The sequence below is a fragment of the Lichtheimia ornata genome (assembly GCF_029851405.1).
Source record: "Lichtheimia ornata isolate CBS 291.66 chromosome Unknown scaffold00117, whole genome shotgun sequence".
Classification (NCBI taxonomy): domain Eukaryota; kingdom Fungi; phylum Mucoromycota; class Mucoromycetes; order Mucorales; family Lichtheimiaceae; genus Lichtheimia; species Lichtheimia ornata.
Window position 1 is genome coordinate 1 of NW_026695437.1, and position 25790 is coordinate 25790.

The 25790-nt window shown below is 44.2% G+C and overlaps 12 protein-coding genes across 12 annotated transcripts; 2 read left to right on the forward strand and 10 right to left on the reverse strand.

Annotated features, from left to right (window-relative positions):
- Window positions 1–3878: 3878 nt before the first annotated feature.
- On the reverse strand, window positions 3879–4085 carry O0I10_012228 (uncharacterized protein; the record flags this gene model as incomplete). The annotated part of the gene is made up of 1 exon (XM_058492174.1): window positions 3879–4085. One exon carries the CDS (start codon window positions 4083–4085, stop codon window positions 3879–3881), a length of 207 nt encoding a protein of 68 aa, XP_058337037.1.
- A 322-nt stretch (window positions 4086–4407) lies between these two features.
- On the forward strand, window positions 4408–5282 carry O0I10_012229 (uncharacterized protein; the record flags this gene model as incomplete). The annotated part of the gene is made up of 5 exons (XM_058492175.1): window positions 4408–4661; window positions 4729–4814; window positions 4873–4992; window positions 5069–5131; window positions 5185–5282. 5 exons carry the CDS (start codon window positions 4408–4410, stop codon window positions 5280–5282), a joined length of 621 nt encoding a protein of 206 aa, XP_058337038.1.
- A 996-nt stretch (window positions 5283–6278) lies between these two features.
- Window positions 6279–6590, forward strand: O0I10_012230 (uncharacterized protein; the record flags this gene model as incomplete). Its single annotated transcript, XM_058492176.1, has 1 exon — window positions 6279–6590. One exon carries the CDS (start codon window positions 6279–6281, stop codon window positions 6588–6590), a length of 312 nt encoding a protein of 103 aa, XP_058337039.1.
- Window positions 6591–7616: 1026 nt separating this feature from the next.
- O0I10_012231 (uncharacterized protein) lies at window positions 7617–8006 on the reverse strand (the record flags this gene model as incomplete). Its single annotated transcript, XM_058492177.1, has 1 exon — window positions 7617–8006. The coding sequence occupies one exon, from the start codon at window positions 8004–8006 to the stop codon at window positions 7617–7619; it is 390 nt and encodes a 129-aa protein (XP_058337040.1).
- Window positions 8007–8035: 29 nt separating this feature from the next.
- Window positions 8036–8653, reverse strand: O0I10_012232 (uncharacterized protein; the record flags this gene model as incomplete). Its single annotated transcript, XM_058492178.1, has 1 exon — window positions 8036–8653. The coding sequence occupies one exon, from the start codon at window positions 8651–8653 to the stop codon at window positions 8036–8038; it is 618 nt and encodes a 205-aa protein (XP_058337041.1).
- Window positions 8654–9768: 1115 nt separating this feature from the next.
- O0I10_012233 (uncharacterized protein) lies at window positions 9769–10392 on the reverse strand (the record flags this gene model as incomplete). Its single annotated transcript, XM_058492179.1, has 1 exon — window positions 9769–10392. The coding sequence occupies one exon, from the start codon at window positions 10390–10392 to the stop codon at window positions 9769–9771; it is 624 nt and encodes a 207-aa protein (XP_058337042.1).
- A 2302-nt stretch (window positions 10393–12694) lies between these two features.
- On the reverse strand, window positions 12695–13408 carry O0I10_012235 (uncharacterized protein; the record flags this gene model as incomplete). Its single annotated transcript, XM_058492180.1, has 1 exon — window positions 12695–13408. The coding sequence occupies one exon, from the start codon at window positions 13406–13408 to the stop codon at window positions 12695–12697; it is 714 nt and encodes a 237-aa protein (XP_058337043.1).
- Window positions 13409–14406: 998 nt separating this feature from the next.
- Window positions 14407–14970, reverse strand: O0I10_012236 (uncharacterized protein; the record flags this gene model as incomplete). The annotated part of the gene is made up of 1 exon (XM_058492181.1): window positions 14407–14970. One exon carries the CDS (start codon window positions 14968–14970, stop codon window positions 14407–14409), a length of 564 nt encoding a protein of 187 aa, XP_058337044.1.
- Window positions 14971–15032: 62 nt separating this feature from the next.
- O0I10_012237 (uncharacterized protein) lies at window positions 15033–18109 on the reverse strand (the record flags this gene model as incomplete). The annotated part of the gene is made up of 4 exons (XM_058492182.1): window positions 15033–15377; window positions 15467–16269; window positions 16338–17948; window positions 18019–18109. The coding sequence occupies 4 exons, from the start codon at window positions 18107–18109 to the stop codon at window positions 15033–15035; spliced, it is 2850 nt and encodes a 949-aa protein (XP_058337045.1).
- A 174-nt stretch (window positions 18110–18283) lies between these two features.
- On the reverse strand, window positions 18284–19181 carry O0I10_012238 (uncharacterized protein; the record flags this gene model as incomplete). Its single annotated transcript, XM_058492183.1, has 2 exons — window positions 18284–18853; window positions 18909–19181. 2 exons carry the CDS (start codon window positions 19179–19181, stop codon window positions 18284–18286), a joined length of 843 nt encoding a protein of 280 aa, XP_058337046.1.
- A 1269-nt stretch (window positions 19182–20450) lies between these two features.
- O0I10_012239 (uncharacterized protein) lies at window positions 20451–24703 on the reverse strand (the record flags this gene model as incomplete). Its single annotated transcript, XM_058492184.1, has 6 exons — window positions 20451–20914; window positions 20984–21292; window positions 21358–22715; window positions 22796–23619; window positions 23702–24186; window positions 24250–24703. 6 exons carry the CDS (start codon window positions 24701–24703, stop codon window positions 20451–20453), a joined length of 3894 nt encoding a protein of 1297 aa, XP_058337047.1.
- Window positions 24704–24787: 84 nt separating this feature from the next.
- O0I10_012240 (uncharacterized protein) lies at window positions 24788–25691 on the reverse strand (the record flags this gene model as incomplete). The annotated part of the gene is made up of 2 exons (XM_058492185.1): window positions 24788–25356; window positions 25424–25691. 2 exons carry the CDS (start codon window positions 25689–25691, stop codon window positions 24788–24790), a joined length of 837 nt encoding a protein of 278 aa, XP_058337048.1.
- Between the last annotated feature and the right edge of the window lie 99 nt (window positions 25692–25790).

The following is a 25790-nucleotide window of genomic DNA, read 5'->3' on the forward strand; positions in this document are numbered from 1 at the left end:
TGATTAAAAAAGAAAGGGTCATAGCTCGTAATCTAGTGGTCGGCGGACTTTCGGGATTGCACCAGCGTATTTGGAGCACCTCGAAGAACATAGTAAGTAATCATAGCCTCGTTACGGCAACATTTTCCCCCACTTGGCAGAAGCAGGCTCTCGACTTAGTAAAAATCCACCCAATTTGGGTAGTTTTTCCCTCATAACACAGGCGCATTTGATTCGATTAAGTTCGGACCTTTTTTTCCCAGATTTGGTATTGCGGCCTCCATATGTGAACAAATTTTGCGGAACATCGGAGTATGGTTTTTATATCGTATGCCGATATGGTCAATTCAGTGAAAAGGAGACGTTTTTATTTCGGCGATTTCTTGCCAATCAGAGGTCGGCGATACAAATGGTTACCAGCAGTGGATTGTCGAGGTCCGAATGTATATATGGGTAAGGTTTTATGAAGAACAAGCGACATTCACAACTTTTTGCAGTGCGTAGAAATGTGGTCCCCTATCTTTTCATTCAACCCGTCAAGCTCGCCTTTGGTGCTTTCCACGTGATGTCCTTTGACGATGCTTGATGTTTCCCTCACACTCCTTTGTCTTTCCCTTTTTGGATTCCCCGATGCCCCGTTTCATGCACCACATTTTGCCCACGTCATTCCCTGTTTATTGCTTTCCCTGTTTACCTGTTCCCTGTTAGTACTTTCTTTACGTGTTCTTTTCCCTTTACTCATCACTTTTGTTATCCTTGCTTCCTTTCTGACTTTACGACTTTCACTTCATCTCATTCCACTTTACTTGTTATGTTGTTCATTCACACTTCTACATTGACATAGTACGACGGCACCACGATTGCACCCTGATCTCACATTCGTCATGGCAACGACTTCTCTTGCGACGTCTTATCATTTTTATCACTCACTCGGTTGTCCCCGAATGCACCATGATCATACATTATCATTCAGACGCACTATATGTAAATCCAGACACACTAAGATACACGCACACGCACACACACACACAAGCACACGCACACACACCCATATTGTTATTATCATTGTCATCATCATCCTTGTATTTGTCAAGTCAATATAAATTAGCTCAATGATTGAATAAAGAAAGACAAGCTTTTTGAAGCCGAAGATTTGAAGAAGGATTGTTTCCTATTGCTGATCGCTGATATTGTGCGAACGAGACCCTTTTTACCTTTAGACTATTCACACACCCCTCCCATTGTTCCCTTTCTCTCTCTCTCTCTTTGATTATCTTTTCTATTGTTCATTGCAGGTTGATCTTTCAGTCTTCAGTGTTCATTGTTTATTTTACATTTCATTTGTATTCATTGTATTTCTACTTGCCGGTGGAGTCTTTCTTATTTTATCTACCCTACACACACAACTTACCTCCCCGGATATTCTTGAACAACCCTTAGCACCGCACGTGTCATGGTGTTAGGATCCATATCCAAAAGCTGAGGGCAACCACCGCCTTAATTGGTAGTTGAGGTAAAGTAAGTCTATATGATTAAGACTTGCCTTATATAGATTTTTTTTCTTTTTGACTCGGTGGAATGACTCGGATGCATGTTATGTAAGATTCATTAACCATAAATAGCATAGTTTAGTGGCAGCGGAAGCTTCTTCAAAGAGTATAAAAAGGGATTATTTACTTAAATGCTCCCATGTCCATTTACTTTTTTATTTCACTCACTCAACTACAGGATTTCCAAGATGAACAGGAACATGAGGATAATGATTTCGTGGTTGAGGTATATGGTTTCGTGGGTGATGATCTTGGTTTCGCGCATAATGATATATGAGTTCGTGGGTGATGGTTTTGGTTTCGTGGGCTACGCTTTTGGTTTCGTGGGCTACGCTTTTGGTTTCATGGGTGAGATATTTCAATAAAAAGAGACAATGAAAGAATACGTTGAGAATCGATATATATTCAAGTGCCGTTTACAGCTACAATTGCAACATGTCTTATATACGTTTCTATGATACTTGTGTAATGGTGCTATGTATAAGGAGGCGGGATGTACATATAAGGATCTCGGCTAAACATAGGGTAGTGGATGGCGTATGTATGTGTATGGATGCTGGTGATGGCGTTCTCCTTGTGATGAGGGCGTAAGCGTGGTGGCACCTTTGCTTGTGGTCTTGTGTTTGGTAATGGTCCATGGGCGTAATGATACTTGAAATACGACAATGGGCGGCACTTTTGGTTTCGTGGGTACCGCCTTTATTTTCGTGCTCAGATTCAATTGAATTAGCGCTCGCGGAGAATGATTTCGTGGGGGATCATTTAATGTTCGTGGGGGATCATTTAATGTTCGTGGAGGATCATTTAATGTTCGCGGAGGATCATTTAATTTTCGCGGGTTGGCACATATGGTTCGTGGTCTGCTATCATGTTTTCGCACTGAATGATTGATAATTCGTGCGGATCAGTAAAGTGTTCATGCAGGGCTTCGTAATTCTTCGCATGTGGGTAGTCTTTATTCATGCTCTGGATCTCATTATACGTGTTTGCTCAAGTTTATTTCATTGGGGGTGGGTCATAGTCATCTAGCAACGAGGAAGGCGGAGAGCCGTTTGGATATAAAAAAGGGGGAAGGTAACAGCGTACGAGGCGTTCCTTTCTTTACTTTGTCAAACTCAACACGTGTCCGGTTTACGTTTTCTCAACGATTCTATCCAATAGCGTCCATCAATCAGCAAGTCTTATGCAATGGTGACCAGCAATGAAGTGCATGAAGTATATGAAGATAGCAAAGGCAATCAGGAAGTTTGGGAAAGACGTACTCTTTTGTTTGTCTTGTTAGGGCAACCCTTTTTCTTTTCTCTTACGGATTACAACACGCGAACGACAATGGCATTCCACACATTGACCACGGCATAGTATCGAAAAGTAACATGGCAGAGTTACGTGGAAGTCGACTAGTGCAGCTGACGAGAGAGTTGGACACTACAATATGGCAGCATATCAAAGCACCCTGTTGCACGATTAACAACAAGAGATACACCACCTGCCAGCATGATACGAACCGAGGTGATAGTACTGCGTATATAGAATCATACATTTGGATGTTGGATGGCAATAAATGGGATGGATCGGATTTACTACCAGAGCTTATGCATGCATGACCAATACACAAGCTGAAAAACGGCTAGACTACACGATAACAACGAGCGGTTTGGATGTTGGAGGGTGATGGACTGCAAGAGCATCAAATGATGATGGGAAATAAAGTGGATATGTACACATGATGATCATCCATGCACTCAAATGTTGGAAAAACGTTGAACTATCGAAGGCGCTGGCTGATCACTACCCTATAAGCAATACACATGAATGCTTTCCCACAAACACGAGGGTACAAATACAAGTGGTATACAAGGCTTGTGAGAAGTACTCTTTTTCTCTTATTCCATACTTCATGCCTCGTCGATATATATCTATTGACCCTGACTCTTCTGATACCGCTTCTCTTTATTCGGATGACAGTGATTCGTTGATACAGTTCCAAATGCAACAGGGAAATGCACTTCAACGTTGCGGTGTGTTCACTATTATTGATTGAATGACATTATACATACATTGACCTTGGGCCTGTCTAGCTTTTGATCGACCAAGCAATGATCAACAGGTTCCAACTAGCAGAAAAAACAACATTTTTGACGACATAGATGAGGATCAAGTTGTGCCTACTTGAATTGTACCCATATTATAAAATGCACATACATATAATTCTACAATCAATATGCCAATTGCCGGCTTTATCTACAAGGTTGGCACCAATTGGTCTTCTCGCTCTCGGTCATTGCCAGTTCCAATGTATGATGGCATGTCGTCTGGTACTACCCTTACTTCCGATGAAGTATCTATTTGCTACCATATTAATGTGCGTGGCTTTAGTTGTAAGAGGTAAAGACCTTCTTCTGCCTCTGATTCGAGCAACTCGTATTCCTCGTCGTCAGAGGATATTGTCAAATCGATGACTTCCTCATCGTCAGAGGATATTGTCAAATCAATGACTGTTTCATCCGAGTCGTCTTCAGGGTTATAGAGTACTGTATCAGCGTCGCTGCTTGACATTGGAAAGAGATGAAGGTTTTAGTGGCACTTACTTGTCTCTTTTTAGGCTGTCTTGTGTACTACGTATTCCATATGGTGCTGCATGCTTTAACCTTTCTGGTTCATTGGTACCTCTTATGTTTCGCCCAACACAATTGCTCATATCCAAAACTACACGTAATCATTTTTGTGGGAAAAGCACACATAAGTTAGATACTCTTAGTGTTATGCTGCCCTAGTTTTGAAGTGGTTAAACATCGATACGACCTTTCGCTGTTACACCAGAGTCCAACACAAATAAAAGGTGCCTTTTCCTTTTCACGAAACCCTCTCTCTTTCAACTATGTTTCCATTTATTATGCATTCCAACTATTACGCAAAATCGAACGGTCGACAATGCTTGCAATGTGATGCAAAAGGCAAGACGATGGCAATACACTTGCCTGATTACATTGCGTCCATCCAAACGCGCAATGAAAAGATCTTTCACGACGTCTTTGGGATAGAAGTGAAAACGCCTCATGCCAGCAGCGGTCAGCAGCCGCTCAACGACAAGTACAAACCGGCTTTGGAAATGAAAAAGAGCTACCGGTTGCTGTAAGTCTTTTCATTTGGTATCTTTTGATTCTTTTGAACGTATTTTTGTTGACATTTCTATGTTCAGCCCTCGCGACCTCCCTAAGGGTGACGGCATGACATCCTCGCAAGCCTCGTACGCGAGGGACAATTATGCCGTTTACCGCTTGGAAGGTAAGCTTCCACATGACTACCATGGGTGGCCATCTAATCGGCTGTTCACATTCAATAGCAGCGACAAGACCTGAGGGTGAGGTGAAAAAGCCTCATGCCAGCAGCGGCCAGCAGCTGCTCAATGACCGTTGCAAGCTGGCTTTGGAGATGAAGAAGATGTTGGATGCCATGGTGGAAGGTAAGGATACTACATCACATAATGGCCCTGTTACTAAAGTGTGATAAAAATAGGCCACGAATGCACCACCTTCAAGATGGAGCTGGTATCAGCAATCAGAAGCGGTGCTCTCCTGTTGTTCGTGGCCTGCTTGTAGAAGGTAAAGAAATTACATCACACAATGGACGTGTTACTAAAGCGTGAAAAAACAAGGCCACGAGTGTACTACCTACAAGATGGAGATGGTGTCGGAGGCAGTGTACACCTTAACGCTGCTAACCATATCCAAGCTCAGCAAGAGCAGATCGTAGAGCTCAACCGGAAAAGGGCGGCCAGAGAAGATCAATTGAAAAAATGGTCGCCCTTATCAAACATCGCGATGATGGTGACTACGAGAAGTTTTACCGGACAATAAAGAACGCGCTGTTCAATATTTATGGCAGCTTCAAAACATTATGTGTGGTTCTCAAAGGTGTATCATTGATGGTATTAAAAGCGTCCTTTATTGCTGCTGGTTTCTGCTTCTAATCTCTTCCAAATAAAGACGTGCTCCAGCACGCACATGATCTTGCTACATGCTTGTAAGACGTCTTGCCTCATGGCATATAGCATCGTAATGCTCGTAGTTCTTGTTTGCCTCATCGGCAAAAAACGAACCTGCTGCGTCTATGAGAACGTGCAGCGGAGTCCAAGGGAAGTATTGCTCTGGAAGCAAACGAGCAAGATTCAGGGCCGGGTGGCCTGGCTTGAGCTCACTATTGGCTTATGTCAGTTGTTGTAAAGCGATGTAGTGTCCTCGCGTCTATCAACTCACCCAAGGGTTGCGGGAAGAATGGCTGGAGATTGGGACACGTTTGATTGTGGTAAACATTTCTCTAATTTTCGCCTTTCTTTATATAGTCAGCGTAATCTACAGCCCAACAGTGTCCCCTTCCACAAGTCAACTTTGTGTACGCATTCAGTGGCAGTTTAGCAAAAGAGCTCACATGCGATGAGTGTTTCAACACATCGTAGCGTGCAACCTTTCATGGCCCCAATTCACCCACATCTGTGTTTGTTTATACAACTTGCAGGACCCACAAACTTGACCAAGATCGCAATCCCTGTATGTGATGCCACAAACATGGGTCGTCTTTTGGAAGGAATGAGCATCCGTATACGGAGAAGTATCACCGCTCACATTACCCACCAAGAGTATAAATACAGGGTGCAAATAGGTGCCCGACTTTAAAAAATGTCACTCCCAATCCCACAATCCATTGTGTAAGGTCTTCTTTTATGTAATCATTGCACCTGAAAACCTAACAATGTTTCTGTATAGTGAAGCTACTCCTGATCAATTGGTGGCTGTCCTTGTTCGTGCCCTTCCTGGCGATCTCGATGAGGACACCGATGTAGCGGTGTTACTGAAACATGCTATGGACTTCATCGTCAACAACTGTGATTCGCCGATATTGAAACTGGTGTTGTTCGTTACAGGTCGCTTGACCAAAATTTATCCTGAAAGTGTATGTGCTGCTGGTGGTGAGCTCTACCTTCAAAAGCTAGCAGATATAATTGATGAAAAGGAAAAAGAATTGCAAGCTCTGAAAGATAAATGTGCAAAGGAATCCAAGTAGGTAAGGATAGGGAAGCAAAAGGGTAGTTTGATGATGCAGAGCTAAAGCTATGCTATTATCTTCATTAGGAACGTGTAATTGCTTTCTTGTCTTTTTTTTTGGTTAAATGAATAAACACATAATGGATCCACAATTCCTAGTATCTGGGTGTGCTCATGTACCGATCTTTCAGCTTTTAACATAGTACACAATCGCCAGCTTCACGCAAGGATTCTCACCATCCATAAACGCACGCCAACAGCTCCAACACGTCGATCACAAGCATGCTCACCTCCATATCATCTCCACCCCCATCATCATCTCCCGTATCACTGCCTTGACCAAATTCCAGCGTCTCTTTCAAACGAAGGTTGGAAATGATAACATCAACAAGTAGCTTTATGGCCAACTTCAAGAATGGATCGAATACTACAACAATAATGCATGTATCCCAGTCAATGCGCGACGTCAACGCCAATGATGGATGGATAAAGTAGCTGACAATAACCCTTTCCCTTGTCGTTGTATTTGTTGTACTCGTGTGCCTTAATTGGATTTGTTGAAGGGTGTCTTGATAATCATCCGTGTATGTCAAAGTGAAAACGTACCTTCATTCTCATTATATATCGTGTGAATCATTATCTCTGCTGTATGGTATCTCGTATCGGCTCCAAGGATCGAAGCATGAGGTGTGTTGTTGGAGTCTATAAAAAAGCTGGGCTTACTGTGAAAGGTGATAACGTTACCTGCACCCATGCCAACTAGTGTTTACTGCCAGCAATGTGGAACCGATTGACCCGATGACTTGGTGAACACATCATGCGTCGAATTGAAAGGTGCTCAGCAGATTGTAGAGTGGTTCAGATTGTTGGAGAAGTAATGAGGAGAGTACGAGCAAAGAGGTGTCCATGAAAAAGCGCAACTTGAAGGATTTTCAGTGTCGAGGGCTGTCGGGATTCCAAGGTTAATTCGGCCCGGGTATGCTAATACAGGTGGATGAATCAATGCATTTTTCAATGCCTTGAATGCTTCTTCTTGGTGTATACCCTAAACAAATTCACTCTTGGCCTTGATCAATTGTTGCATGGGCTGTGCCTTGTCCGCAAAATCAGGGATAAAACGGCGATAGTATCCCACCATACCCAAAAATGACCGCACATCTGCCTTGCTACTTGGTGCCACCATGTCCAACACCTTCTTGACGTTTCGATCCGTAGGCTTCAATCCTTCACGTGTGATTTGATGACCAAGATACTCAACGCTATCACTTGCAAACATGCATTTGGCCTTCTTGATTCGTAAATTAGCCTCCTTGCAGATATCAAAGACTTGCTTCAAATGTGCCACATGTTCATCCAACGTGCGAGAATAAACAATGATATCATCGATAAACACGTGCACATACTTGCCCAACAATGGTTGTAGAATCCGAATCATCAATCTCTGAAATGTCGCTGGCGCCGTACTCAAGCCAAAGGTAATACGCACCAATCAAACACCCCATACTTCGTCACAAAACCGGTCTTGGGAATGGAATCCTCATGCATTGGTACCTGCCAATAGACTGACGCAGCATCCAATGTTGAGAAATACCTTGCTCCACCCATAGAATCAACCAGCTCTTCAATGAAAGGTAATGGAAAATGGTCCTTGACAGTGATCTTGTTGAGACGCCGATAGTCAACACACAACCGTAACGAGCCATCCTTCGTAGCAACAAAAAGCACTGGTGATGTCCATTCGCCTTGAGATGGCGTAATCAGCCCCAACTCCAGAAGATGATCCAACTCCTTTCGCAGCTGAGTTTCCTCACTCCATGTCAATCGATACGGCTTGCTTTTGATGGGCGTGTCGGTGGTTGTCTTGATTTCATGTGATACGGCATTCACACGACCCAACCCAGCATGCTTCACGGAACAGTCTTGATATTTCTCCAACAACTCCTTCACCTCTTTTGGCTCCTCTTTTTCTTTCTCACACGCCTCTTTTTCACACTCCTCCTCACACACCTCTTTTCTTTTCTCCTCCCCCTCTTGACTCATGCCACCTTCTGAATCAGCGCCTTCGTACCAATCGGCCTTCATTCCTCGTGCCAATGTTGCTGCCACAACCCTGCTTGGTGTCTCATGGGCGTTTTGACTTGTATCGTGCTTTGTTGGCGTACAATTCGAGGATCCGTACAATTCAAAATTGTACTAGTACAATTTGAGGACGTTCACGATCATGGCCGTTATAAAGGATCTATGCAACGACAAAGCGTATTCGGGGCCTAGTATTAGTATAGAGCTCTCTGTGATCGAGTACCCGCCATTCTATCGTCTTTAGTATTCTTCAATAAAGCAAGCGGACCGATGTTATTATTGAATGAGTCCTAAGGATAATGGTACTTGTATTGGCTATCTTTATTTAATAAAGGTTGATTTTTATCTCTGTTGAGGTATATAAACGAGACGCCTTCAGTATAGTTTTTCAAAAAGATGGGTACTAGAAACATTGTAACGAGGGTATTCACTTTGTGCAGAGGGCACCTTGTATAAAATTGCGCGAACGTGACGGACGCCATTTTTCAACTCATGGGATATTCCAATTGGTACCCCCACAATATGGCCAATCTTCTACCCAAGTATCTTGCCTGCCATCTTGTTTAGCCTTTTTTACATCAAACCAACAAACAATAATACCAGATGCAATCATAATCACATACCAGGTTTGGATGTTTGAAATGCTTGTCATAACGCACCCACACCAGCAACCGAGGCTGTGTATGGTTGTATGTGGGTGTTGCAGTCATCCATGCACTTGGGTAATGTTGTTGTGTAATGAGAATGCCTGTCCTTGAATTGTACTAGTACAATTTTGTGTCCTTGAATTGTAGGGATCCTTGAATTGTACGCTAACATGCTTGACCATTTGCAACATAAATACTTGAGGTGCATTTGACACAGCATCACCATCCTTATACTCCTTTGGCTTATGACGAGAATACCCTTGCACCACGACATCCTCTTTGGCTTCTTGAGAAGGTATAGATAGTGTCAACGTTGTCGGATCGATTTTAATGCCATAAGCACGCATCCAAGGTAACCCAAGTAGCAACAAGTCTGACTGCCTTTCCAACACCGTACAATGCTCACGTCGCAACTTGCCGCCAATCGTAACAGGTACATTCACACATACACCATTGGGTTTTGTGTCTCTCTCATCCAGCTGTTGTATTGACATAAGATCCTTGTTGATTGGTAGATCCAAACGCCTTGCAAGTGGTTTGCTTATGACTGACACTGAATCCTGTATCCGCTATGGCCTCCACCGGTTCACCATTGATATGCACCTTGACAGCAAACGGCCTTGCAGTACCCATGGATTCAGGATTGTAGGGATATTGAGTAATTGAGCCATCAGAGAGATATCCATCAGCGTCATCATCTTCGAATTCGGAATCAAACAGGTACGATTCAGAGGCACTTCCTTCGTCATCTCCATCCAACTCATCCTCCCATTCCTCTTCTTTTTCATCCTCCACCTCCCATTCCTCTTCTTTTTCATCCTCAACCTCACTCTCTTCGCCATCGGATCCAACAAGGTTCACGGCATTCACTTGGGTAGACAACGGTAGATTGGTAGTGGTTTTGCGGGGTTTGCGTCCATGAATAGAACGAATGCCATCACACAAATCCTTCGCTGCTTGCTTGTCAATGGCTAACCGATCCTTAAACGACATGTTGACTTGTGCATTCCCCAAAGCGTCCCAAATGTTCTGCTTGTTGGTATCCACCTCGAATCGCCTAGCCGGCTTCCTTGTCCTCTTCTTCACATCTTGCATGGTCACATCCTTGGTCGTACTTTGAGAAACTTGGTTCGGAGTAATAGGCAAAGTAATAGCGTTCGATTCATCATCCACAACCCTTCTCTTGCTTCTCTTCTTCAATGGCGCCGTTGCTTCACCCGATGCTGTTGACCTTGGACGCACACGACCATTCTGCCAAACTTGAACTCCTTGTATCAAGTGCACTTCTTGTTGTTGTTGTTGTGTTGGTGGTTGTTGTTGGAAGGTTTTTGTATTGGGATATGGGACGGCAGACTTCCCATCTACTGCTGCCCCTTGACTTTTCCCGCCTCTTGCATACGTTCATTACACTGATAAGCCTTGTGACCCACTTGCCCACAGTTGTAACATGTCAATGAATATCCACCACCATATCCATGGCCACCACGATTGCCATTGCCAACTTGTCGATTCAGCCTTTCCATGAGATTAATCTCCAAACGATTGAACTTGTCATTCATCTCATTTAAGGCCTTATCGAAACTGCTAATGCTGCCAACGTCGGAACCACGATCAGATGCTGCCATCACCACTGTGCTCTTGCCACTGCTTGTGCTTCTTGAAGATTCACCACCAACTTCAGGAGCACGCTTGTACTTGATACGTAAGGACTCTTCTTTTTTTGCAGCATCCACAGCTTCAGCATACGTCTCCGGCTCCTCTCTTTCAACCTCAAAACCAACATCATCCTTGAGTGCCTTGCATAAAAGATCAATCTTCATCCTTTCATCTTTCAATGCCAAACGTTGAAACAATGCTTGCTGTGCTTCAACCAACTCGGCCACACTTTCACCATCCTTTTGCTTGCGAGACTCCAAACGTCGCCACCAATCTCTCTTGATCGACTTGCTTGCATATCTCTCCGTAAACTTCTCCTCGAACACCTCCCATGTACTGACATCATCTTCATGTTCGGCCCACCAATCGCCTGCTGATCCTTTCAAGTGGGAACCAGCCACAAGAAGAATGCTGCTATCTGAGATGCCACCACGACGTAGTCTTTTGATGCTTCTTAGCCAACCCATAGGATCCTCATCAGCCTTGCCATAAAAATGTTCCGGTTTGGCCAACAATGATCGCAACAATTCCGCTTCGAGATTCCTGCCTCTAGGGGCCATGACACCATGATTTTCTTGATTCGCCATGTCGATAAGTCGATGGATGGATGATGTACCCAATGGATGAAAGTGTATTGTTGGGGATGTAAGTTGTTTTCAATAGTCTGCCGTACGAATGTGTGATAATAATATGCGCAGCTTCTCCCCCAAAATGACACGTAGGGCAGTAAGTTCGTAGAGAGGTTGTCACGATAATCCAAATGAAGTAATCGCAAGGGGTCCTTCAATCGTCAAAACCAAACAATAAGCAATCGCAACTGCTTCTCACAACGAGCTCCAATTCAAAGACAAAGATAAAAGACAAGGGTTTAATAAAATATTTTCATGGCTATTCTAAATACACATCCTCAGACAAATGAGTGGTTGACGACGACAAGGTTTCAGCTATCAAAATCCAGCGACTATAAAAGGCAGTTGAGAGGCTGACTACTCCCCTACAGACGTCTCATGCCAGTTCGAAAGTTTGGTTTAGGTTAAACTCTGTTTCATTAAAGCGAGGCAGCGCGCTATGCAGCATATATGGCCTCTGCCGTGGTGCGTTTGAACTTATAAGTGGTGACATTTAAAAAAACCCCGTGTGAGAGGCAAGGGGAAAAGAAAGGTGAATGACGAAAGGAAGCGGTGGTATGATGGTGATGGTACAAGGTGGGGAAGCTAAAACCCCCCAAAAGGGGAAAAACAAAGTGACACGAACGGTACTTAGTTTTTGAATGTTTTCTCCGGGTTGACTGGGTAAAATTGATATGCAAGCAAACTCACACTAAACAATCTAACGGTTCAATGCTCGAATGCTTAATTACAATAAGATACAGAATTCAAATGGCCACCAAGCTTATCCTCAAGCAGAGTGCACCACAAATCAAATCAATCTTAAGGTCAGGATAATGTTTATTGCATCTTTCATTCGATGTCTTTTATACTTTTCTAATGGCTCTATCTAGCGGATCTATAGGGGGATGATGATGATGTGGTCGTGCGTAAGCAGGTGGTACAATGATAATCGATGCAAGGGACCAGGATCGGGTAACAGGTATGATGTCAAGGAAAGGAAGTAAAGATGTTGGATATGGGATCACGTGAGCACGAGGCAAGATACTACCAGGATGATTATAGGCATTTTTCTCATTAAGGCAAGTTTGACCGGATCATCGGGCACAGGGTGTGTCAATCTCCCCGCTAGGTCAAACTTCTTCTTCACCATACCGTTCCATCCACGCTTGAAATTGCTGTTCCGCACGCTTGACTTGTACATCCGGTATCAATCTCTTGTGTTGAACGTAAGGGATCAAATGATCTCCGTTCACTCCTCCTTGTAGTCGACGTTGATTTGGGCCCACCAATTGGTAAACACCATTCCTCATGACTCGGACCACTGTCATTGGTCCCAACCACCTTGCATGAAACTTGCTTGGCGGAGTTGGGTCCCTCATCAAAACCTTTTCTCCCACAATAAACCCGTTCCTTATTTGCACCGTCTTATCGTATATCTTTTTATGTCTTTCTTTTTCCTTTTGGGCCTTGCTTCTTGCGTCCTCTCGTAATTTCGACAACAATTCACTAATGGCAACCACACGTTGAGCAATCGCTTCGTCTTCTTCACCCAACACAAAGTCTTGTTTTGGAGCTGGCCAGTTTGCGGGAGTCCTCATTTCTTTGCCGAACAACAACATAGCAGGTGTATACCCAGTACCGTCATTGGGCATTGTACGTATTGCCATTAATGCTGGTGTCAAGTATTCATCCCAATCGGCAGTTCCTTCTTTATCCAGGGCCAACTTTGATATGGTGTTCACCAAGGTCTGGTTAAGACGTTCACAACAACCATTACTTTGTGGTCGATATGCAGTGGTAGTAAGGTGCCGACATCCTAGCTCCTTGAGAAAATTGGCTACCATCTATGACTTGAAGTTGGATCCTCGATCTGTTAACAGGTAGTTCGGCACACCGTATTTCTCAATGATTTCCTCGAACATAAACTTTGCAGTAGTTTCTTCGTCGATCCTTGGTACAGCACGTGCAATTGGCCCCTTGGTTAAGTAATCCACCGCTACCAGAAGATAACGATTTCCTCGCTTGGTTGGGTTAAGTGTCGGCCCAACAGCATCACAACCCACCATGTAAAAAGGAGTGGATCGGATGGGTATTGGCCTTGCTGGGTAATTTCTTTTTCTTGGAATCCTTTTTCGTATTTACACGTATGGCATGACTTTACTAATGCTTTGACTCTTTGCCCTAGCCTTGGTGCATTGTATTGTACACGAACTCGCCGATACGTATTACCAATACCGAAATGCCCTTCTTCATGAATCTGCTTGATCACCTCATCCACGTTTCCTTCGTGCAGCAACTCGCATCCCAACTCGTCCTCGTTTTCCGCCTTATAATAAACGCGTCCAGCATACACCTCACACTTCTTTGCTGATCCCTCAATCGTCTCTTAACGGTTTCCGTGGCATCTCTTGGGTACGTTCCTTTCCTTAAGTAATAGTACAAGGATGATTCAATAAGATAAAGAAGGTAAGAGAGATATTTCAAGGATAAGATAATTGATACTTTATTCGTTCTACTGTAACTATTGCTCGTATTTATATTTTTCTAAAAGTCTACTAGGCCGCCAACTGCTCGCTTCGCTCGAGAACGTCGATTTTCTGTGGAAGGGCTTAACACTACATTTGGAGTAATGCTTAGATCTACATACATTGAACATGCTTACTATTACTACGCTCCCTCGCGAAAGATTGATTAGATTTGCGTTGGGGCCACATGGCTAACTCGTTGGAAGGATATTTATATGTGTGCTGACAATGGGGATTAAGTGAAAACTTGTATATGAGGGGATTTGAGGGATGTCTATATAGTGAAAAGAAAGGGAGAAATGTCATGGTGCATATGATTAAAGTAAAACTTCGGTGTAAACGACATTGCGTGTGTAAGACCCTGGTTGTTGGGCGATTTTGGAGTTGTCGCGATCAAGCATAAACCGTACTGAATCAGGTGTGCGAACACGTGACATGGCGACGTAAAGCTGACCATGGCCAAAAGGCGGATGGGGGAGGTAAATGCCAATCTTATCAAATGTTTGGCCTTGAGACTTGTTGATGGTCATTGAAAATGCCAGTCGTACAGGGAATTGGGTGCGTGTAAAAGGAATAGGGCATTGCTCTTCTGGTGCTGTAATACGTATACGTGGTATAAGTACCATGTCTCCAATATGAGATCCGGATGCAACTTCTGCTTGGATGACGTATCTTTGAAAGGCTTTACAAATAAGACGTGTGCCATTGCAAAGACCTTTGGCAGGATTAAGATTGCGTAAAAGCATGATAGGGCACCCAATTTTGAGTTTGAGATGATGGGGCGGAAGAGATGATGGCGAAAGGGAGTTGAGTAGCTCTGGTGGATAGCGTATTTGGTCTTGAGGATCTTTCATGTCATCAGCACTGTTGTAGTCGTACATGTCACCTGGGAATCTGTCAATGATGGTGTTGTTGATATCGGCCACATCCTTGTTCTTCGGTGTCAAAATGGCTCGACCCATAAGTCGTGTGAGGAAAGTGGTGCGGAATGGAGATCACCAAATATGGCATCAATAAGAGTGAAGACATTGTCACCTGGAAGCAGCATGTTGTCAGGGACACGTATGCGATCCTCGGTGCCATGTACAATTGGCTCTCTGCCATCTCCTATGGAGAGGAGGTAATCAGCGAATTGTTGCAAGGTGGTGGCATTGTTGGTATTAATAGCATGCTGTACTCGCATGTTGATTTGAAGGCGATAAACACGCACATGTCTCCAAATGTTGGCATGATTGAGAGCCTGTGAAACGATTTGTGGTCGTGTAGCATGAGGGATGACTGGAAGGACCTGTTTCATACGTATACATCAATAAACATGTAGAATAAGAGATAAAGCAATGAGCAATGATAAGCTCGTATAAAGGGATAAAAAAATACCTGTCGAAAATCGCCTCCAAAAACTACAACTTTTCCACCAAAGGGGACGTTTTCAAGCTCTTCGTTGACATTCTTCATTAGGTCTTGCAAGCTGCGGTTGCCAGCTTCAATCACATGACGGCTAATCATCGAAGCTTCATCCCATACGATCAACTTTGCCATTTTCAATAACCGAGCAGTTGCTGATCGAGGCGTGATGCTGCAATAAGTGGTACCATCGACTTTAAGCGGTATTATGAATGTCGAGTGGGCTGTACGACCACCATGTAAGAGCACTGAGGCTGTGCCGCTTATTGCTACAGCAATGGCTACATCTCCAGCTCGCCTTACTGTATCCAACACGCTATTGAAAAGGTATGTCTTCCCTGTACCTCCAGCCCCGTCAACAAAGAATACCTTGGATAGGTTTCCATGGCTATGCAATGACTGTAAGATTGCATCGTAGGTACGTTGCTGGTCTTCATTGAAGGAAAGAGTTGGCTCTGGCAACAATTGTAACCTGCGAGTCAAGCGTCTATGCTCACGGATGATAAGTGGCTCAGATGGATCATCATGGTTTTCATGTCGTATGTCCTCGGGAAGCGTAAAGCACCGGTAATTAGCGAGTGACCTTGATAATCCAATCATGACGTCTTCAATTGCCAGAAATGCTTGATCATAGATGTAGTCATTGAATGGAAGATTGGGATCTTGAAGCTCTATGCGAGCAGCTTGGCGAAAGTCTTCAGCAAGTACGTCGCGATGCTGTATCCATAACTCAAGCGGATCTTCGGGTGTGCAAAATGCAAGATGATGGCAAATAGCTGACGCATAGCATATGGCATTTGGTAATGAGATGCCTGCTCCAAACACTCATGCCACTCTTGTTGACCGCTTAAAAGCCCAAGTAATCTTGCTGCTGCTTGATACGTTGGCGGCTCATCACCATTCACTATCCTAAGGTCCCGGAAACCCTTGGCACCTGGTACGTGATATAGTAGTAATCTTAAGTGGTATTTTTCCACTTCTCGTGGTGATACATTGTATATACGCCCAATGGTTCCACCATGACCTCTTTCTCGGATTTTCCAACTGCGAGAGTCATCCAAGTGAACGAATCGTTCGGGAAAATCAGGGTATAAGGTCTCGTGAGCTTCCGTATCATTTGGATGGTCGCGATTGTATTGAAACCATGCAGTCAACGTTGTTTCATGCGCACGACTTGCTACAATCGTTGGATCAGCATCTTCATTGAAAGTGACCAATTGCTCGTTTTCAAGGTGAATGGCTAATCGTTGATGTGCAGGAAACTCCTTATGCAATGAAAACGAAAACAATCGCCAGCATCCTTCTGATGCAGATACATGTCTGGAGTCGAGATATTGGCGTATCTCATCAGCGTCTTCTTGGGCATTGTTATTGTTGGAGGTTGTTGATACAGCTACTGCAGCTCTGTCGTGGCCTTTGTATACATATTTGTACACATACTTGATTGATAGGATTGAGCTGCAGATCTCCACGTTGGTGTGTGCATCATATTTGGTGCATAAATACACATTATGGGGTACTACCCATCGGTTGTCAAGCATAGCCCCATTTCTAATGACATAGTCATTTGGGTTTTGTCGCCTTCGATATTGGGGATATCCATCTTCATTGACGATCGTTTCATTCACAAAAGTTTTGGGAAACCCTTTTGTGCAAACACCATCCTTCATGCAAGGTGACTGAGGATGTGTTACACCGCATAGACCATGCATCATGCTTTTGGATACTGTAGCTCGTGCTTCTGGGTACTTGTCAGCATCAGGTAATTCGGCATTGACAATATCATCGCAATCAGCACCATTTCGGGGCTTATGATCTTGGTCAAGGATAAGCAAAATATGGGCATGCGGCAAGCCACGCTTTTGGAATTCCACAGTGTGCACATGGGCGATCACTTTACCAAGAACATGTTGCTTAGTGAGGTCGTGGAGGAGCTCTTTGAGCTTGAGCTTAAAAACCCGAACAACAATATCCGGTCTATCAGGAGCAGATTGGCCTTCAAGCAAAGCTTCTTGGATTTCAGGCCATGATGGGTTGCACGTGAAAGTGACAAAAAGGTCTGGTTTGCCAAATCGTCGAACAATGCTCATTGCATCCTGATACAGCTGCTGCATGTGTCGTGGACCACCGTAAAATGATGATGGTAAAACTGTTCTTCGGCCAACTTCACGCATATCGTTGTCACCTAAACGCATTGCATCCATGACTCCAGAATAGAGATCAGACCTCATCTTTTTTTGGTTTAGTCGTACATATCCAAGGCGGGAGGATTCCATTTTCGCATACATGTCGACAATGTATTGCTGGAATAATTTCCCAAAACGATGCAAATCGTTACGTTGAGAATCATCATCGCGACCACGGTACATCAATCGATACTTGTACCAATTCATCACAGACGCCTTGCGATTGTTTCGGTGTTGAGAACGACTTTCAATGCACCATGCTGCATCACCTATCATCATCGATTAATCAACATTAGCATGTTAACGTTTGTATATTTGACATATGGATGCTTTATATACCTTTAGGGAAAATGAGGACATAGTGCATGGCATCATAATATTGATTCATCTCATTGATGTACTGCAAACCATCACTTCTGGTTCTCAACATGATGTCGCGGTTGTTGTGCCCATCTTCATTTTGATTCTCAATAATGATGATCCCAATTTCGGATCAAACAGGTGTGTTGTAACGGCGTCGATCAGGTGTGCCTTCGGCTTGGATAACCATGTTGACATTCTCAATCCCATGTTCACGTGCAACATCAGCCATTGTCTTGAAATCTTAGACAAATGGATTGATTCGATGCATCATCGCTTGTAGCTCAGCAAGTATATTCATCCTCCAACGTTCATCCACACCACTCAAACCACGGCCTGCAGCATTTGCTCGGGAGTTAAGCTCAGCTGTTGCATCAGGATCATGGACATAGATTTGTGCGAAGGCTGGCGTTGCGTTGTTGTTGGGAAGCAACCCACCAATTCGGTGATGCACAGATCCATGGATACGAAAATTGTACGCGCCATGTTCAGAGTTGGCAACCGAATCATCCAATTGGACACCAAGAGATGTAAAACTCAATGCGTTGTTGAAAACTCGAATGTGCTTGCGAAAATCTTTGGCGCGAGGAGTATTGTCTCGTAGCAATTGGGATAGCTCTGGTGGCGTTTCTTTAAGAGCAGGAAGCACAATGGTTCCCTTGCCGCAACACAACTCGAATTTGGGGTTGTTTCTTGATCCTTCGTTACGCTCATCAATCCACATCCAAGCATGACAATGGGGGCACTGTGCTGTCATGGTTCCTGAAGAATGGCGTTGCGGTATCACCTCGGCTGAGATTCTTGCAACAGGGGTCTGTTTGTTGCATAGTGAGACATTTTACCAAATTAGTAACATGGATTAGCCTTACCTCCTCTTGGGAAGCCCCTTCTATGTTTGCAGAGTTCAGAGGGTAGCTATGATGACTGACTCTTTGGTGATCGGTTGAACCACAGCGGCACATGCGTACAGGGACATCGTTCTCATTGGCTTCGCGAATCGCAACACGTTGAGGATTGAAACGGCAGTGTTGACTACTAATTCGGACATGGCCAAGCTCATTGCAATGAGGGCATCTCTGCAAATCCTGTTCTTGGGATGTCTGCTCATGCTGTTCGTCAGAGAATTGGATAATCGAAAACATAGTTAAAGAAGTTGGTAGTCGCTCTTTGTGTACAGACGCTGCTGTGTTATATATTGATAGGTTTATTACAATAAACGTAAAAAGGCTTTTATTGTATGGACTTCAATGGGTATCTCTTTAGCATTCTATGGATGTGATTGAGGTCTACGCTGCCTTATACATTGCTTTTATTCGCTTGCAAGGATTCGCTTGGAAGTATGCTGGAAGATGGCTATTGAGATAGCGTTGTTTAAAGGGGTTTCCTTTTTTGTATACTTGAAAGAGTAATTACGTCATTACAGTGCTCAATCATTTTAATAATATAGACTAGCGGCCCGGGTTGCTCGCTTCGCTCGTAAACGTCGATTTTGTGTGGAAGGGCCTTACACTATGTTTATAGGAATGAGTACATACATTGTAGGGCATTTGTAGATCATGAGAGTTATATTGGATGTCCGCTGTGTCACTCAAAAGGAGATGTATCCTTCTGCGGAATAAAACATCACATAGCCATACACAAACAGAGTGGGGGTTAACATTCCCATTTTATTGCAAACATCTTTTTGACGGTGAGCGTTGATCCATAAGCATATGGGTCGTTTGACATGGCCCAGCCATATGCTTATGGATCGTTTGACATGGACCTGTAAACTCAATGTCCATGGCAACAGGCGCCGGCGACCTTATAGGCTGCTAGATACTTTAGTGTGAGTGCAAGAGAGAATTAGACTACAGAATTTATGTATCCTTACTCATGTACGCATCAAAGTTCGACGTAACGTTGATCCATATGCTTGTGTGTGGTTTGACATGGACCGGTGAATTCGGTGTCCATGGCAACATACTTCGCCGCGGGCGATCTTGTCTACAATATCCTTGTAGACACTTTAGTGTGAGTGTGAGTGCGAGAGTATCAGACTGCAGAGTTTATTTATCCTTACCTATATAGGCATCAAAGTATGCGGGTAAACCACAACCACAGTGAGCTGGTACATGCTGCAAGTCCATTCCGGTGTTCGACATTGTTGGTACGTGATGGAAATGGTCTTCGACATTCGACATTGTAGGCATGTGCGTTGTTAGATGGCAGTAGTGAAGCATGAAAAAAGAATGCGAGAGAAGGAAAAAGAAGGAAGAATAGTTTGGTTGCTAGGAAGGTTACATAAAGAAAAGATGCATACTGAGTATTAATTGAGATATGGGCGTGTTACGCAAACAACTTTATGTGTGCTTCTGAGAGTTAAAGAATATACATGTAAGGGTACTTTTGGGAATGGGTATCATGATTGATTAGTTGAGGGCTTCAGGGTATACAACATTTTTGGTAATGTGGGATCGGGTATCATCATCGTATTCAGCCATGACATGCAAGTTGCGGTAGTCGGTTACCCGAGAGAAGGCGACATACAGCTGACCATGTGAAAACACTGGTGCAGGAAGGTAAACGCCGACTCGGGAAAGAGTTTGCCCTTGGGACTTGTTGATTGTCATGGCGAAAGCAGCACGTATCGGTAGCTGTCTTCTTGTAAGCTCCAAATGTGTACCTGGGATTTTGGAAGTGAGCTTGATCCTAGGTATGAGAACCGTGGTGGCATTGTGTACAGTGTTGTTTGCAATCTCGGCTTCAATGTAATATTGATGCATGGAGCGACAAATCAGTTTGGTGCCATTACATAATCCTTGTGAAGGGCAAAGGTTGCGCAAGAGAATGATTGGCTGGTTTTGCTTCAAGGACAGCTGATGAGCTGGCATGCCTACAAATGAGAGCAAGTGTGAGTGACGTGTTGATGCATCGATGTAGTATGTGCATGACAATACAATACCTTTAGGATCAAGCGTGTTCAAGTAATCAACAGGTAGATCTTCTTCGGGGGTGCCATCAGAAGAAGAAATCGAATCAGCACTCAAGTACGTGCGTGCATCACCAGGGAAGATATCGGTGGCAATGGCATTGATGCGATCAACGCACTCGTTGGTGGTGGTGAGTATTGCTAGTTGGGCAAGTTGAGGAGCATCGGAAGCGGTGGTGTTGGAGAGATTGGGGTAAATTGTATCGATGATGTTGTGTATATTGGATCCAATCAAACACTGAACATCACCATCAATGCGGATGTATTCGGAATGAGGGGCAACTATAAATAGCCAAAATTGGTAAGGATGTTCTATGCAATCGATAAAGAAAAACGAAATGACTTACTTGTGGGGATGCGGCCTTCGCCAATAGCAAGTAGGTATTGAGCAAATTGGCGTTGTCGTTGAGCGTGTTGAGTGTTATCATTGAGATTGTGTAGACGCATGTTGATGGTGAGGCGGTATACTTGTACATGCTGCCAAATGTAGGAGCGTGAGATACTGGCTGCAGTGGTTTGTGCACGGTTACCACGTTCAATGACAGGAAGCGTTTGTCGAAAATCACCTCCAAAGACGACGATTTTACCACCAAAGGGAACATGTCTAAGTTGTGGATTATTGCGGCTCATGATGTCACGTAACGTACGATCCACAGCTTCGACGGCAAGGCGATTCATCATGGGTACCTCATCCCAAACAATCAAACTTGCGTTGCGTATTTGCTGTGCACGTTCTGTTTGCACTGAAATGCTGCAGGTGGATGTCTCATGCAAGTCTTCGATGTGTATCTTGAAAGTGGAATGTGCAGTGGCACCATCAAGCAGCAAAATAGCAGCTACACCAGTCGATGCGACAGCAATTGCCGATAGGTTGAGTTGTGTACGCATGTGGGCGAGCATAGTGTTGTACAAAAAGGTCTTTCCAGAACCACCTGGGCCATCGACAAAGTATAAGCGTTGTTGAACACTATTGTCTTGCACAGCATTCATGATGGTGTCAAAGATGGCACGCTGCTCAACATTCAATGCACCAACTTGACGTGCACATTCTTCAGGTGTAATAATGCCGCCAGCGGCAGACGAATCTTCTTCAGTGCGGAGTGGAGGAAGCGGTTGTGAAAAGATGGAGTTGTCAGGTAATGATGGCATGCCACGGATTTCTTCAAGAGACGTGTTTTGTTGGGTAAGTAGCCGATCGATATCCCTTAGTGCTTCGGCAATGCAGCGATCCATGTCAACTTCCATATCATTGACAATGTAATGCCATTGGTAATCATCACACAAATATGAAGCATGCTGTTCCCACAATACCCCAGGAAGTGAAGGATTTGCAAAGACCAAGATGGTGACAAAAAGTTGGCGTAGCTGGGATGCGGATGTGAAGTGACCAATAGCTTCTTGCAAGCAATTGTGATATTCATTATCATCCTCCAAAAGACCACGTGCCTTGGCAGCATCCACAAAGGTATCATATAGGTGACCATCCACTCTGCGTAAGTCTTCAAAGCTCCGAGGACCTGGAACCTTGTGTAGCAACAAACGTAAAGCAAAGCGTTCGGAATCACGTGGCGAGACGAAAGGCATTCGACCAATGGTACCACGGCCACGTTGACGTGGAGCCCAATGGTATGGGGTAGGGCTTTTTTTCCAGACATAATGGAAGGGGATCTCGTGGTAGCAATATTGACGTGCATTTGGATCGCGTCTAGAGGATGATGGATGATTATTAGTGAAAGCTGTAAACAAATCACTGACGAATGAGAAAATAAAAGTAAAAAAGCTTACCGATTGAGATCAAAAAAACCCATAAGGGTAGTTGGACGATCCGCAGTACGTTGGACGATTGTTTCAAGGTCATCAGTCTCACGATAATACACCGCTTGTTGATTGGGCAAATGTAATAGAAGCAACTTCACAGCTGGAGAACGATGAAAAAGATTGAAAGAGTACAAACGCCACAATGCTTCTGAAGCTGAGACATATCGAGCATCCCGATATTGCTGGATTTCATTGACCTCTTCTTGCTGCTCATTTGGCCTGAGGTTTCGACGCATTGCCATCAACGCTCGATCATGTCCCTTGAAGACGTACTTGTAAAGATACTTGACAGCTTGAACGCCTGTACATACTTCGACATTGATGTGTGCATTGTACTTGGTACAAAGAGGGACATTGTGAGGTACCACCCAGCGATTGTCAAGGGATACATGATTTGATACACGATGCGTCCTTCCATTGTTGGGTCTTTTGTAGATAGGGTACTTTCCAGATGGTGCATCAGTGGTTTCTTCTACAAAGGCCTTTGGGTATCTCTTGCTGCAACGACCATTCACCATGCATGGGGCTTGTGGGAAAGTTTCGCCACATGGGCCGTGCATCATCATTCGTGTAACAGTCTCGTATGCTGCTGGATGCATTTGCGGATCGGGTATCTCAGCAGAAACAATTTCATCGTAATCACTTGGTCTACGTGGCTTACAGCTTGGATCCAAGATAAGCAGAATGTGTGCATGTGGTAGCCCTCGTTTTTGGAACTCGATGACCATGAAGTCGGCGACCACCCTCCCCAAAACATGTCTGGTTCTAAGGTCCTTCATGAGTAGATCACACTATATAAGAGGTTGGAAAGATATGGGATGATGAGTAAAGGGGTAGTAGTAAACAATCAGCCATGTACCCAAAAAGTCTTACCTTTAGCTTGAATACTCGATTGGTTAAATCAGGGCGATCAGGAGCAGTTTGGCCAGGTTTGAGAGCCGATGTGATTTCATGCCATTGTGGGTTGCACGTAAATGTGATAAAGAGATTGGGTTTTCCAAGCGTGCGAACAATTGCCATGGCATCTTGATAACGTGCATGCATATCACGTGGACCTCCAGTAAAAGAAGGGGGAAGGATGATATGGCTACCAATTTCTCTTGCAGTCTCGTTTCCCATTGCATCGATCACACCTTGTAAGGATTCGGCACGTAGGATTTCTTGGTGCGTTTCAATGTAACGAAGGCGTTGATGCTCCACCTTGATGTACATGTCAACGGCATACTGATGGAAGAGGCGACCATAATAGACCATGTAAAAGTCATCCCGATCTTGCAAGAGGTATGCATAAAAACGCATTGCTGTATAAGTGTCACCATCGTCGTCATCAGGATTGGCTGTTCGTCGGGCTAAACGTCCTATTATTACATTGTTAGAATTTATCGGTACATAAAGGTAGGACATGATGTGATTATAAATACCTTGAGTTGGTGCACACCAGCCTTGTTCGCCTCGAGGGAACATGAGCACATAGTGCAATGGGTCATATAAAGGATGTAACTCATCAATGTGCATAAGTCCTTGGCCATGGGGGCGGATGACAATATCACGATAGGCCGTAGGGGAAGGATAAGAAGGAACAACAGCAGCAATTTCACCAGAAGCAGGGCGTAGAAACTGGCCAGCATGACCACGGCTTGATGAGCGATCAGAATGGATGACGATGCTGAAGTTGTTGCGTTGTTCATCTCCCAACAAATCGGCAGCGCGTCTGTAGATATGAGCGAAAGGATTATGATTAAAAATCATGTCTTGTAGCTGAGTGACAATGTCATGGTCAAGGCCGCCGTTCAATGCGGTACGCATGTTGACTTGTTCATTGGGATCGCATATGTAGATTTGGGAAAATCCAGGTTCATGATGGGAAGGGACCATTGAAGTGGCAATTGAATGGTGAATAACACCATTGACACGGAAAGTGTACACCCCTGCAGTGGCATTTGCAAGCTCACTATCAACTTATACATCATTAACAGAAATGGTTTGGGTTAATGCGGATCTCATATTGTTGGCTGTCATTGAGTGTACCTGAGCATGAACGGATGTGAAAGCAAAAGCCATGTTGTATGCTCGAATACTGGTGCGAAAAGTCCTCGAAACAGCATCTTGGCCGGTGAGCAAATCAAGCAACGGAGCTGGTGGTGGTGATGGCAACGTAAGTGTAACCTTCCCTTTGTTGCAGCAAAAGGAGTAGCTGGGATTTACAATGCTTGAGTCGCTGGTACGTTCGGCAATCCAAGTCTTGGCTCCGCAATGGGGACATGAATGCGACATTTCTCCAAAAGAGTGTCTGCCATTAGCCGAAATGCCTTGGCGAGCATCGGCAGTAGGCCTGAAATTGGAAGGCAGGATCCTTGCATCGTAAGCAACTGCGTTTGGAATTTGCTGCTCATTGTTGTTCGTGATTGCAGAGCCATGGTTTCTGTTTGCAGCATTAAGTCGACACCTATGACTGTTTCGGCGTAAATGGCCCAATTCACCACAACTATTGCATCGAGGCTGAGGATTGTTGGTGGTAGTGGCATCAGCTACAATGCGTATTCATGCATGTCAGAGATCAGTCACGTGAAACATTTACGAAGGTATGCATCCTACCATGCTGGAACGTGACACCAACGGCTTCGTTAACATATTGAAAAGTCAAAGCTTGATCAGGTGTTTCGTTTACGAAGGTATGCATCCCACCATGCTGGACCGTGACACCAACAGCTTCGTTAACGTGATGAAAAGTCAAAGCTTGACCATTAGCCTGATTAGCACGGCGTGCAGCCTGAGCTCTAGGGTTGGCAGGGCAAGCACTACTGCTACTGCGAGAGTGTCCAGAGCGGCCACAGGTTCGGCAAATTTGGATTTGGATAGACATTATGAGTTGATCGAGGTAATGTTACAAAAGCAAGTAGGAACAGAGGTAGAGTGATGGACGGTCCTTTATTGATTGCTTGGTCCATTATTTATAGCTTTT